Source organism: Mustela nivalis (genome assembly GCF_964662115.1).
Source record: "Mustela nivalis genome assembly, chromosome: 9".
NCBI lineage: Eukaryota > Metazoa > Chordata > Mammalia > Carnivora > Mustelidae > Mustela > Mustela nivalis.
Genome location: NC_139028.1, coordinates 104,269,556 through 104,284,993, shown reverse-complemented (window position 1 = coordinate 104,284,993; position 15,438 = coordinate 104,269,556). Strand labels below are relative to the sequence as shown.

The 15,438-nt window shown below is 37.9% G+C and overlaps 1 protein-coding gene across 1 annotated transcript; it reads right to left on the bottom strand.

The window, feature by feature from the left end:
* Positions 1-8,611: 8,611 nt before the first annotated feature.
* On the bottom strand, positions 8,612-13,569 carry LOC309872976 (olfactory receptor 4C11-like). Its single transcript, XM_082747943.1, has 2 exons — positions 13,134-13,569; positions 8,612-10,251 (listed from the first exon to the last, which is right to left on the bottom strand). Exon 2 carries the CDS (start codon positions 10,221-10,223, stop codon positions 9,309-9,311), a length of 915 nt encoding a protein of 304 aa, XP_082604069.1. The 5' UTR covers positions 10,224-10,251; positions 13,134-13,569; the 3' UTR covers positions 8,612-9,308.
* Between the last annotated feature and the right edge of the window lie 1,869 nt (positions 13,570-15,438).

Here is a 15,438-nt window from a genome sequence, read left to right as displayed (position 1 = left end):
ATTTTAATGATGCTAATAAAACATAGATTATTACAATGGAAACTACTAATTAAAATTTCTATATGTTCTAAAATATTTTGAAGTCATTAAGTTAGTAAGTAAGGAAAGAAGGTAAAGAAAGGGGAAATAAAAATTCTTTTACATTTTTTCTATTTTAAAATGAAGTTGTAAAATGTAGTGATCCGAAGGGGCATGTGCACCCATATGTTTATAGCAGCAATGTCCACAATAGCCAAACTATGGGAAGAACCTAGATGTCCATCAACAGATGAATGGATAAAGAGGTGGTATATATATATACAATGGAATAATATGCAGCCATGACAAGTAATGAATATTGCCATTTGAGATGACAGGGATAGACCTAGAGGGTATTGTGCTTAGCAAAATAAGTCAGTTGGAGAAAGGCAACTATCATATGATCTCTATTGATGATAAATATAAACTATCATATGATCTGATATGAGGAAGTAGAGATGCAATAGGTGGGGTGAGGTAGGGGTTAGGAAAAGAATAAATGAAAAAAGATGAGATAGGGAGGGATACAAACCAAAAGAGACTCTTAATATTACAAGAGAAAATGTGGGAGCCAGGGGAGGGGTGCAGGGGGAGGGTGGTGGGGTTATGGACATCGAGGAGTATATGTGCTATGGTGAGTGCTGTGAAGTGTGTAAGCCTGGTGATTCGCAGACCTGTATCCCTGGGGCTAATAATACATTATATGTTTATTAAAAAATTAAAAATTAAAAAAAAATGAAATTTTTATAGTTTAAATCCAATAAAATGCACCTTTTTTGGGGGGGATTGAACAATTATATAGATTACTCAGTGCTTGCCATGACTGGTTTATTCTCAAACCTTTCAATGTTTCACCCATTATCCACCTTGATGTCCTACACCAAGTCTTATCTCTTCTCTGATCAGTGCTCTCCAGTGGTACTCCATTGTTGCTCTCATCAAAAATGAAGTCATTAAATGTAACCTACAAGACTCTGCATGATCTGGACTCACCAATTCTTCTCTGACCTCATCTAATACTCTCTGTGTTCCCATCTCACTGGATTCAAACCTTCCAACACATTTCTGCTGTGTATATCCACATGGGTGACATCCTCCCCTTCTTCAACTATCTATTCAAATGTGATGTCTTCCATGAAGACTACTCTGACCACGTCTGTAAAGCTGCAGACTGGGGGTAGAGTTAAGATGGTGGAGGAGTAGGGGACCCTAATTTCATCTGGTCCCAGGAAATCAGCTAAATAGATATCAAATCATTCTGAACACCTTCAAAATCACCTGGAGACCTGAGAAAAGAAATGTTACAATTCTACAAGTGGAAAAGTGACAGTGTTTTGCAGGGTAGGAGCTGCAGAGACATGAATCGAAGGTAATCTCTGGGAAGATAAACCCTGGGAGGAGGAAGCCTCTGTAAGCTGGGTGCTGGAAAATGGTATAAGCAACAGAGCACAAAATTAAAACCTTTACAAGTTTGCCTGAAAGGCGCTCAAGGGGTGAAGTGGGGCAAAATCCCTGGTGGGACAATGTGGTCTCAGGATCCCCAGGGTCACAAAAAGAACAGGGATGCCTTACTGCACGAGGGTTCCCAGGTAGTAGCAAACAACGAGCCCAGGCACCAGCTTTCTGCTCAGTGTTGCCATAAACTGCAAACTGCAGCACATTCTGGTGACCAGTCTCTTGTCAGGGGTCCAGGAAGTGGGAGAACCATGGAGAGATTTCCCCTCTCCCCTCCCTGGTAGGAACAGCACTGGTGCCTCCTGCCGCTGTCCGTAATGTTTGGACACTAGAAATGGGGTTGTGTGCCTGAGATAGAAATTCTTGGTCACAGACTAGAGAAAACACAGACTGGAGTGATTGAGTGCTCTTCTCCAAGGGCTCACTAAAGGGTGAAAAGCATGAACTTTCCTCTCCACGACTGGCGATCAGGCTGCTGCCATTTCATTCTCATCTTCTAAAGCAGTGGGAAAGCCTTCATGGAACAAAACCCACATAGAGCAATCTGGTGCCACTTAAACTGAGCCCAAACCCCTGGCAAACTCGGTGCAATTCCACCCTGGACAAAGACATCTGAGAGTCAGAATAACATGACTTCCCCCAGAAGACCAGCAGGATTATCCAACTAACATCAAGTTTCTTGATCAACCAGAACTGCAAAAACCCAGTCAAAGAGGAAAAAAGTATACAGGATTTGTGCTTTTTCCCATGATTCTTTAGACCTTTGATTTATTTTTTTCCTTTTCAACTAATTTCTTGTTTTATCCACACTTTTTTAAAGTATTTTTTAATCTTTATTTCCATATGTATAGTTTATCTTTTCATTGTATTTTATTTTATTTTTGTATATATATAAGTTTTCCTTTCTTGAAAATATGAGGATCTAGTTTTTTCTTCTTTTTTTTTTAAAGATTTTATTTATTTATTTGACAGACACAGATCACAAGTAGGCAGAGAGGTGGGCAGAGAGAGAGAGGAGGAAGCAGGCTCTCTGCTGAGCAGCGAGCCCGATGCGGGACTCGATCCCAGGACCCTGAGATCATGACCTGAGCCGAAGGCAGCGGCTTAACCCACTGAGCCACCCAGGCGCCCCGAGGATCTAGTTTCTTCTAACAAACAGACCAAAATACACCCAGGATCTAGTGTATTGATTTGTTCTGTTCAACTATTTCATTCTCTTTCTCTCTCTCTCTCTCTCTTTTTCTCTATCTCTCTTTTTCCAGTTTCTGTCTCTTCTGAACAGGTGAATAGTTTGTGTACATTTCTCTGGGGTTATTGCTCTTTTAGTATGCTGTTCTTTCATTCATCTATCCCACTCTGGACAGACTGATAAAATGGAAGAACTAATCCCAGAAAAGAGAACAAGAGGCATACTGACAGCCAGGAACCAGATCAGAGTCTACATAAGTAGGATGCTGGAAGTAGGGTTCAGAACAATGAATATAAAGATACTAGCTGGGGGATTCCAGGAGGCTTAGTCATTAAGTGTCTGCCTTCCACTCAGATCATGATCCCAAGGTCCTGAGATTGATTCCTGCATTGGCTCCCTGCTCAGCAGGAAGCCATTTTCTCTCTCTCCCACTCCCTCTGCTTGTATTCTCTCTCTTGCTGTCTCTGTCTCTGTCAAATAAAAGTAAATAAAATCTTAAAAAAAATAAAATCTTGAAAAAAGCATAGAAGCTACAAGATTATCCCTTTCTGGTGAAATAAAAGAACAAAAATCTAACCAGGTTTAAATTAAAAAGGCTATTCATGAGATGAAATAAAAAATGGAGCCTCTAGCTGCCAGGGTAAATGAGGCAGAAGACAGAATCAGTGATATAAAAGACTAAATGATAAAAAATAAAGAAACTGAGAAAAAGAGGGATAAAGAACTACTGAATCACAAGGAAAAATTTGAGAGAAAATTGATATCATGGAGCAAAACAATATTAGAATAATTGGGGTCCCAGAAGAAGAGGAAAGAAAAAGAGGGGCAGTAAGTATTTAGAAGCAAATTATATGAGATATCATTCCTACTCTGGGGAAGGAATAGACTTTCAAGTCCAGGAGAGAGAGAACTTCCTTCAAAATCAATAAAATAGGTCAACACCTCGCTATATGTAATAGTGAAGTTTGCAAATTTCAGAGACAAAGCAAAAGTCCTGCAACCAGTTCAGAACAAGATTTCCTTAACCTACATGGATAGAAACTTCAGAGACGGGCAACAGACCTATCCACAGACACCTGGCAGGACAGAAAAGGTCTGGCATGATATATTCAGGGTGCTACATGAAAAACTATGCAACCAAGACTACTTTATCCAGCAAGGCTGTCATAGAAGCAGAATAAGATGGGAGAGATAAAGGGCTTTCAAGACAAACAGAAACAAAAAGAATTTGTGACACTAAACCAGCCCTTCAAGAAATATTATGGGGGATCCTTTGTGTGAAGAGAGAGCCCAAACGTAACATAAACTGGACAGGAAAAGAGATAATAACAGAAACAACAAGGGGCATGGAGCATTCTTAAGATTTTCTACCTCCCTCTGCCCCAAACCACTACCTCTCTAAACAGGGAAAAAAAAAAAAAAAAGGAAAGGCAAAAAAGAATAAAAAGATCATGGGGTTATGGACATTGGGGAGGTTATGTGCTATGGTGAGTGCTGTGAAGTGTGTAAACCTGGCGATTCATAGACCTGTATCCCTGGGAATAAAAACACATTATATGTTTATAAAAAAATAAAAATTTTAAAAAAGAATAAAAAGATCATGCATGCTAATAAGAATTTGGTATTAAATAACCATAAGGAAGACCTCACTGAGGAGAAATTAGAATAATGTCATAAGTAGATGAAGCTATTGGGCAATCTCCCATATCTTAAGTAAGGAAAGTCTGCCTGATGTCCACGAAATTGCAAGAAAGCCAACCAGTATGTCTGTAGCTAAGGGAGCAAGTATCGAAACACCCGAAGGTTCAAAGGGGCAATAGAAGGTCAAATCATTGTAAAACTTGGTCTTTTTCTATGAGCTAAATGGAATCACTGCAGGGTAGAAGGAGGGACAATTCTGAGTTCATGACTATGATGGAAGTGAGAGATGATGGCAGCTCACAATAGGATGGAAGGAGACGTGGTGTAAAAGAGATCATATTCTGCATATATTTTGAAGGCAAACAAATGTTTTTCTAACAGGTTAGGTGTGAGCTGTGATATTCTCAATTGTTTGGATTTCCATGATTTTGGCCTGAGAAACTAGAAGGATGGAATTGTATGGGGAAGGCCACAGGTGTTTGACTGTGACAACAATTAGTTACTGTTGATCTCCTTGGCTTGGATGGGGCCAGTAGATGTGCTCAGCCTGGGGGTGGTTCCTGGGGAGGGGTCCTGGAGACACAGGGAGTTTAGGACCTGGAAGGGACACAGGGGCCATCACTGCATCTCTTCCCCTGCAACACCATGTCTACTAAAAGTTTAGTAACTATTCACAGATGACCTGGGCCTTATTTCCAAGTGGACTCCACTATGGCTGGGAATCTGACAGACATGATTTTCACCGTTGTGATACCCATAACAGACCTGATCAAAACCAGGTTAATCATGTAGAATGTGCTGGAACTATATTACGGGAGGATCCTCTATGCTTCAAGCCCATCTCAGGGAGGGGTCTACTTCTCCCCTTCCTCTACCCTTTACCCGCTGCTTTGCTCACTGTCCCTCTCTCCACTACATAAATAAATAAAATCTTTTTAAAATATTTTATTAAAAATAATTATTACTTATTAATATTAATATAAAATGATAAAGATATTAATATAAAATTAATTATTAATATTGGTATGTTAATATAAATTAATATCAATAATAAAAAGATTTTTTTAATTTAAAAAAAAGAAGTAGGGGGCACCTGGGTGGCTTAGTCAGTTAGTCATCTGCCTTCTATTCTGGTCATGGTCCCAGGTTCCTGGAAAAGAGTTCTGATTCAAGCTTCCTGCTCAGCGGGGAGCCTGCTACTCCTTATCCCACTCCCCCATTTTGTGTGTTCTCTCTCCCTCAAATAAATAAATAAAATCTTAAGAAAAGAAATGGAACAGAAAGGAAAGGAAAGAACAAAAAGATGTGTACTGAGGTAGATTTTGCATTATATTGGACACACATGGAGTGATGAGAGGATACTGATTTCTCCTGCTCTTGGAAATGTAAAGATTCAGGCATACACCACCTCAGAGCTCAAACTGATGTTCCTATGAACACCTACTCCCCAGGAAGCTTTCCCAACATGACTGTCTAATGAAAGAATTTCACCAGATTTGATAGCAAAACCTAGCAGTAATGGAATGTGCATTTTCACTCTGAATGTAAATGTGCAGTTTGCACAACACTAAAAAAAGGTAATCACCCAGAGCACCAGGGTGGCTCAATCATTAAGCACCTGCCTTTAGCTCAGATCATGATTTCAGAGTCCTGATTTCCAGCCATACCTCAGGCTCCCTGCTCCAAGGGAAGCACAACTTCTCCCTCTCCCACTCCCTCTGCCTGTGTTCCTTCTCTTGCTGTGTCCCCCTCTGTCAAATAAATAAATAAAATCTTAAAAAAAAAAAAAAGAAAAAGAAAGGCAATTGCCCTGACACCTCGAAGCAACAGTTGATGTGCCTGAGCAGATACCACATCATGAGCCCAGCCAAGGGTCACAGCTTGCACTAAACCACATCAGCTTAGTTTTGCTCAATTTGACCTAAGACTCCTCAGTACAGTCACTCTGGAATTCATCATCTTTGCTGTCTTCTGAGTACACACACCACAGTATAAATTATGCCTTAAAGATACTAAAGGAAAACAGTTAACATTTTAAAATTATCATTATTCTAGTAGAACCATGGTTCTTTATGTGAAAGTGTAACAGCCCAGGCTCAGATGTTTCAGGAATCTTGTGTTTCAGGAAGGCAGTTTTTACCATGACTGTTTAATTATGCTAAAAAGATCTTCCAGGTGAAGTCATGTACAATTTAAGTGGACTAAATACTATGCCATTAAAAAAAATTTATTTGAGAAAGGGAAAATGAGAGAGAGCATGTGAGGGAGAAAGGTCTGAGGGAGAAGCACAATTCCCTTGGAGCTGGGAGCCTGATATGGGACTCAATCCTGGGACTCCAGGATCATGAACTGAGCTGAAGGCAGTCACCCAACCAACTAAGCCACCTAGGCACCTGAATACTATGCCTTTTTAACCTGCTTTACATGCCTACCCTGAAAATAAATTGTTTAGTTAAGTTGCTAGAAAGAATCAAATAGAACATTTAACACAAATCAAAAAGAAAAATGTAACCTGACAGAAATACTTTAGGCTAATCATCTTTACTAGATTTTTAAAAAATCAGAGTTTAGGTAGTTCCACCCAGAGGGACTGTATGTCAAGATTATATAACTGTCCTTTCAAAGAGTGCCTATCTGTGAATTTAAAAATATCTAATATTGAGTTGTTAATTTATACACACACAGGTTTCTAGCATATTAAACTGACTTTTGAAAGGGAAAAAATCAGTCATTAAATATAAAGATATCTATAAATATATGAAAGCAAGTATCAAGCAAGTGGTTGAGTGTACAAGTCAGGGATTCAAGGAGGAGGTCTGTAGTGGAAATGCAAATTTGTGAGTCATCAGCATAGAGACAGTATGTAAAGTCACAAAGACCCTTGATTTTATTTTACTTTTAATAAAACATAGGAAATGAATTTTTTCCTCTGAGCTTTCGTTTCCTAAATACATGTACTTTCAGAGAAATCTCAGATAAAGAGAACTGATTAAAAAAAGAAAAAACAAAATGCTTCCTGATTATCAGTGATCTTCCACAAACATTCACCTAATGAAGTTCCTAAAACTGAAGCTGAAAAGCCTTCTCTCCTTCATAATCTCACTTTCATCACTACTTGTTCCTTCTCCTCTTTTCTGTTCTTCCTCTATGTTTCTATAGCAATACCAAAATATAGATATTTATAGCAAAGCTAAATTTGTGGCAAATGTGGTAAGGCAAGTAGCTTATTGATGCCTTATGTTACCAACCAAGAAATTCCTGTCTCATCATCTACAGGATTTGTACTTTTCTAAGATTTATTTATTTATTTGAGAGAGAGAGAACAAGCATGAAAGTAGGGGGAAGGACAGAGCTAGAAAATCTTCAAGCAGACTCCCCACTGACCATGGAGCCCTACAAGGGGCTAGGTCTCACAACCCATGAGAAAATGACCTGAGCAGAAACCAAGAGTCAGATGCTTAACTGACTCAGTTACCCAGGAACCTCTATAGGATTTGTACATTGAGAGATTTTCCAGTACAGGAGATGAACTTTAAGTAAGTCTTCCAAACTTTCATTGTCAGAGTAGGAAATTTGACCTTTATCCTCAAGGAGGCTTATTCAACCAAAGCCTCTCAGAATGGATTTATGCGGATTCATCTGCCACACGTCAAGCTCCAACTGTAGCTTCTTTGCTACAGATCTGTAGCAAAATAGTCTTGATTATATTTATTCTCAGACAGAGACTCATTGCCCACTCTCACAGGAAATGACTATAGTTGCCCCTACTCATTCATTAACAGTACCTGAAATAGAATGTAAGTCTAATGACATACGTGAAAAATATAAATCAAAACACTAATGTGCTTATTCTAGTCATTAGTCAAGACTTTTCTCTTCAAAGAGGGAAATCTCTATAGAAAGTCAAATTACCATGCAAAGTTTGCTTACTAAAGGTAGAATTCAATAAACCATAACCTGAAACATCTCTCTCAACCCAGAAATGTGCATGCCATGCCAGGCAACCAAGCAATCTTATCCACTAGTTATGAAACAATCCCTTGTATATTCTTCTTTTGGATGAAATATTGTAACATTAACTCTATTTTCTCTGTCAGCTGTTGCTTTTCTCATATGTGTGCTCTTATCCAGGAGGCATTTGTTTTTATAATATAACACTCAGGATTGGATAAAATTGTCCCAAATTCACCAACCAACAATTAGGGAAATGCTTGTGGACTTATATGAGAAATGTATATGACATTAAAATTTGATTAAATAATGGTAAGCATGAAGAACAAAGAAAAAAGATATTAAAGTACATAGAAATTGTGGATCAACACAATGAATTTATTTATTATAGCTAGAATTATACTATTTGAATAGAAGGTCATGAGTTATATCCTTGAACATGCTCAAGAGACAAGAAAAAGAAAAGGCCAATTTTACAGAAGTTACAAAGGGAAGACAAGTGACAAATTAGCTTAATTAGTTGATATTTATGGTCCTGTGGGATCATTAGCTTCTTGTACTGACTTGAGGATATTCATCATTGAGCCAGAAAAGAAAAGATCAAGATTTAGTAGTGTCAAAACTGATTTTCCAACAAAATAGGCCAGTCAAAATTAGGGACCAGTCTTTCAACCCAGCTCAGAACCATGGAAAAGAGAAACACAACCCAGAATAATGTACAAAGGAGGGAGCTAAGGTGATAGATGAAACAAGGGCTACCTCACAATCTGCTGTGCAGACAGCAGAAAGGTGAATTGGGCTTATCTCCCACAAATACTACTGTATTTGATAGTGTGGCAGTGTATGATGCTGACTCAAAATGAAATGGGTCTGTGCTCCGTGGTCATTCTACTATATCTACAAACAACCTACTGGGAGAAGATTCAATTGTCCACACTGGGATGAAAACATAGAAATGATTTCTATCAACCCAATCTTATTTAAGCTATTACAGGATTAGAAATTGGAGTCTTCTGTTTTGCTTTGTTTTGTTTGTTTGTTTTTCCATTTCAAGTCAGAGTTTGTTGCACCATAACTTCCTCATGGCATTTTTCACTTCTGCATTTCTCAGAGTGTAAATCAGAGGGTTGAGCAAGGGTGTCCCAATAGTGTAGAACACAGCCACCATCTTGTCCATTGGAAATGTAGTTACAGGACGATCATATGTGAATATACATGGGACAAAGAATAAGATGACAACGATAATGTGGGAGGTGCAGGTAGAGAGGGCTTTCTTTCTTCCTTCTGCACTCTGGTTATTCAGAGAATGTAAGATAAAAATGTAAGAGGTAAGCAGGACAATGAAACTTACCATGCAGATAGCCCCACTATTAAAAACTATGAGTAAATTAATTAAATGAGTATCCATGCAAGCAAGTTTCAACAAAGTTGGCATATCACAGAAATAATTATCGATAACATTAGGTCCACAGAATGGTAGTTCCAAAGCCAAGAAAATCTGTGAAGAAGAATGGATAAAAGATACCACCCAGGCCAGATTCACCATTGTACCACAGACACGGTGGCTCATGATAGTTGTGTACCGCAGGGGCTTACAAATAGCCACATAGCGATCTAAGGACATGAGGACAAGCACCAAGATCTCCATGCAACCAAAGAAGTGAAATGCAAAAATCTGGGTCATGCACTCATTGTAGGAGATGACTTTCTTCTCAGATACAGAGTCTACTATCAACCTAGGAGCAGTGGTTGTTGAGAAGCAGGTATCAGCAAAGGATAAGTAGAAAAGGAAGAAGTACATGGGGCTCCCAAGTGTCCGGCTGTATCTTATGGTCATCATAATCAGTAAATTTGCCATCAGAGTTGCAAGGTATAGAAAGAAGAAGACCACAAACACGACTTTCTCTTTCAGAACATTCTGGGTTAGCCCAAGCAGAATGAATTCACTCACACTGCTATTCAATTCCATGGTTACAGGAAATGTAGAAGCTATTCATCTGCAGAGAAAATTGGGGAAATAGTGACCTGGCTATGGTGATGAAATTGGACTCAAAATTGCACTTATATAGTTCTAATTCCATCAACACATAAACCAATGGCTCTCAGTTTTTCATATATTCATATATCGAAATCACTTGGGAAACTTGGTTTTTGTTTTTTAATGTTATGCCCATGATTTAACAATGAACATTAATTGAAGGTCTTCTTATGTGGACTGAGATTTTCAGGGGTAACAAAGCTCTCACGTAATGGTTAGTTCTGCCAAGTTCTGAGAACTAATGACTTTGCTGTATGATTTTGATCAGGTCACTTCAAGGTCTTGAAGCTTTATCTTCATTTGACAATTAGACACCCTAATAGATACTTTATTAAGGATATACCTATGTGTATGATGTACTTACAATGTAAATGCAGCTGAATTACTGAAAAAGATTATCCCTTATTATTTTAAAATGTATACACTTGGAGACTCTCTCTCAAAATAAACATTTCTTGATTTGGTCACCAGTTTGCCTTTATTATTCCTGACCTCTTGAGTACCTTGCTTGGATTATGCTTTAAGAAGAAATTACTTCCTAATTCAGCTTCATGGCAGCCATAATTATACTTTCTTCTAATGCTTCCATTTAGGAAATTAGCACAATTTATTTTTATTCTGTCTACAATATTTCTGTACATTTTAATATTGATTTCAAATAATGTAGAATTTATTTTAATATGAGTTTTGAGAAGCTCTTTCTGATAAATCAACAATTCTTCAAAGAATCAATAACAAAGCAAAGTAGTTACCAATATATACTAAGTACATACTAATATCTTCAATCTATGTAAGGGGGCATATAAATATTTCCTCAGCCTCTTTTCATTCAAGTCAGAAGGATAACACACCTTTAGATAAGATTATTACTGATATAAGAATTACATAAAACCATATGTGATAATACCAAGTGAATTTTGATTTCAAAAGAACAATGGTCACTTAATTATCAATTGGCTGGTCAGTGAAGTTTCAAAAATAATAAAGAAGTGAAGTATTGGCCTTAAATATGTAAACTGGATTTTCCAGCACAGTTCTCTGAAATTCAAGTATGCCATAATTTACTCTCAATTTCTCTAAATAGAATATAAACTTCCCATTCACCCTAATAAAATTCCTTATCTAAATAAAACTTAAAATTCATTTGCCATTTAGCTAAAATAATACTAGTGTTGTATGATAAACTAGAGATGCTATAACTATACACTGTGATCAATAGTTCCAATGATCCTGACAGCATTAGAAAAGAATAAAAATAATGATTGTTTTGTTTTAAAACATTAGATTCCTGGGGCATCTGGGTGACTTTAAAAGGTTGTAATAGAGATGATTAGGGGCAAATAATGGACAATCAGTAAATCCAAGTGATGTAGCTCTCTCTTGTTCTATTTTAAATAAGCAAAAAGAAGATTTGGGGCATTAAGACAAAAAAATAGCATTTATGAGATATGCACATTATATGAGATCAACACCACCACTCATAGTTCTATCACTGAATTGAATCACTATCCCTTCACACTCCCAGACTGTCTTATCTTTCAGATTTTGGGTGACTTCACAGTAATAGAGCATGCTTCTTCTTCTCCTTAATCCTAATTTTAAATTTTTGCCTGTTTAAATTTTACATTTCAAATTATATTGCTACCAGAATATATCCGTTGGTTTTTTCAGGTCAATAGACTTCTACCTCTATCTCTTCTATTAATATGTGCTTTATTAAATACATACATATGTTTAATATATATACTTATTTAGATTATACACACAATTGAATTTTGCAATCCCAGATTATATATGTTTCTTGTTCTCTAATCTTCAAACATCACTGAAACAATATTCCTCTTTTATTAGTTTTTTTGACATTCACATTTTCTTGCAAGTTCAGTGTGGCCCTTTGCTTTATGTACAGAAAAATCTGTATACAAAGTTTCACCTGTGATCCAGAAAGTTTCTGTGGTACAGCACAGTCAAGCTAAAGCAGGAATGGGATACTACTAGGTAGCATTTTCTCTTCCTAGTATTCACCCTCCACAGCATATAAAACATCAAATCCCTATCATCATTGCATGCAAGAGAAGGTAAATCCTGAAAGATCAGAGAAGGGTGCCATCTGATACCTTAACTTCCAGTTCTGTAAAAATCGGGTTCTATAAACTGCATGGTGAAGAATAGGGAAAACTAGATACCCAATGAATAATGGTAAAGAGGAAGATAGGGCAAGGAGAGCATAGAGTCAGAGCAGGGGAGAGGAGAATGAGAGTGAGGAGACACCAGGAAGAGAAGGGTTAGGGGAGAAGATAGAAAAGACATACAAAAGAGGGGAGGTGAGCAAACATATTGGAGAGGGTCGTTTGACGTGAGGTTTCATTGGAGAGTTCAGCTTCTTTCTTTCTGACCCACCACATGATCCCTCACACCAAAACCAGACAGAAGTTGCAGGGTTGAATCATAAGCAGAGGATTAACAAGGTCTTAAAACCTAAGTGTATAGAAAGTGCACTCTTAGTTATACCCAGCCCAGAAGCATCACCACTGACCCAAAACTTTTCAAATCAGGGGCCTCCCCAAGAGAGAAATTTCTCCCAAGTTGGCCGCAATGCCATGCTGAAGTTTCTTGCTCTACCCCACCCCTATATTAAACAGAGATGATCTAAAAGTAGGAAATCCTTGCACTGAGGTCAGCAAAAGTTTGGGAAGCCTTAACTACCTCAGTACCCCATGGGTGGAAATAGTGTCCAGGAACTTCACCATTTGTTAGAAGACCCTCTGAATATAGATTCCATCAGATCAGGCTTGACAAGGGAATGTGAGGAAATGATCTCAGACAGACTAAAAAGCTTACCTCTTTGCTTATGAAAAAATAGATGACTTCCAGTAGAGCAAATTTTTTCGTATCTTCAACTTCAATTTACTTAGAGGCTGAATCATATGAAGCTTGAATAAAACATGCAAACTATACTTCATTGAGATTTATCAATGTTTTTATCACAAGAGGTGATGGGATGTAGAGAGTTTATGCAGAAAAGGGACTCTGCATGTGGTCTTACATCATATAGTTCCACCCCCAAAACACGAATTTAGACAAAAACAACAAGCTCTAGATTGGAATAGGGGAGATGTTCATAAAAAAGAGAATTTTCTTAAAAAAAAAAAAAGAGAATTTTCTTAATTCAGTTCCTCAAAACGTTGTGAAGGAACCTTATCCCTGCACTCTGAGAGAGAAATTCCTTTGAGGCTGCCTCTCTTCCCAGAGTTGCTCCTTTGGAAATCATATGAGTAACTGGTTTCTTCCACAGCACTGCATATTTATGGCAACTCTCACACAAGTTAACAAATGCCTAAGGCAGGCATCCAGCCTCAGGAATTCCAGGAAAACCATGACTCCCAACCGTCCCAAAGGATGTCCAATGTGTCAACTTGTTCAGACAGTCCATGGGCAAACACATGCTTTGGGGCCAATTAGTTAGCTTCAACTCACTGTGAACTGCAGGAGAGGAAAATCTGTTCACTTCTCCATAAACTTTGCTTCAGCCCATCTCTTCTAGAAGCGTGAAAGTTGTTGAAGCCACCTAAAGGCTTAGATACATGAACTATGCAGGATAGACAGACACGAGCCTAGCCTCACCATTATCTGCTATGTGATGTAAAGCAAGTTTCTTACCTTCTTTAATTTCCAATTTTCTCTTAGGAAAAGTCAACCAGTAATAAAAATTTCTCTTTCTTTTTTTCATTCTTTCAACTTTCTTTCTTCTTTTGAATACTTTTTTTAGAGAGAGAGAGAGCACAGGAGTTGTTGGGGGAAAGGCAAAGGGAAAGAAAGAATTTTAAGCAGGCTCTACACCCAGTGAAGAACCCCACACAGGGCTCAATCTCTTAACTATGAGATCATGACCTGACCCCTGAAATCAAGAGTCAGACACTCAACTGACTGAGCCACCTAGGTGTCCCCAATATAATATATATAATATATATATATATATATACACACACACACACACACACACACACACACACACACACTCACATATATATACATATATATACACATATATACATATATACACATATATATAATTTTACATATATATATACATATATATATATAATTTTTAACATTAATATTCAATACTCCCTTTCCAAATCTTAACTACGTTTCTAAGTCAATGTAGAGAGGAAGAAAGGAAAGAAGGAAAGGGAAGGAATTTTTGAATACGTGTCTTCTGTGTTTTCTTTTTCTTTTTAAATGTGTGTGCCATCCATGGGGTACTGGGTGGTTCAATCAGTTAAGTCTCTGACTCTTAATTTGGGCTCAGGTCATGGTCTTGGAGTCATGAGGTCGAGCCCTGTGTCAGACTCTGCATTCAGCACAGAGTCTGCTTGTCCCCCTACTGTCCCCCTCACTCTGCTCCTCCCCCTACTTTTTTCTCTCTCTCCCTCTCAAATACATACATACATTCATACATATATACATACATCCATACATAATGTATACATAAGTCTTTAAAAAAAGATGTGTGCCATTCCAAATAGCCACACAGAAAGATATATGCCATTCTTCATATCCACACAGAAAGTTGCCTGAGAATAGTTATAAGCTATCAAAGATGATATAGATTGCATCATAAATTACTTTTCCAATGGAAAATCATGTTACTACCCAGCACTCTGGTTCAAGAATCACCTGCCAGGTGTGTCACTGTCTGCTAGGCACCTTCAATGGGGATGAGATGAGCCATGCAGGGTACAGGGGAAGGGTACAAGGTGGAGGCAGGAATGGAAGTGAGAGGTCCTCACAAAAGATTGCACAATGCTTTACACTCTTGCTGAAGAGTCTAGTGGTAACCAGCAAGCCGCAAGCCCTGGTATCTCACATAAATGTCTGAGAGGAAATCATACCCCAACACTTGGCCTCTTTTATTATAAATGGACTGGAAGAATCCTAAGAATGGTGTTTGGTGTGTCACTTAAGATCTTAGAACCTCAGCTTCCCCATTAATTAAATGGGAATATGAATACCTACCTTTAAAAGGCTTCTGTAAATCTTAAAATATCTAACATAGAAAAAGAATGAATCTCTGGCTCAGAGAAAGCACAGAAGAAATAGTCATGTGTTATTATTAATCTTACTTAAACATGAGGAACTGAGA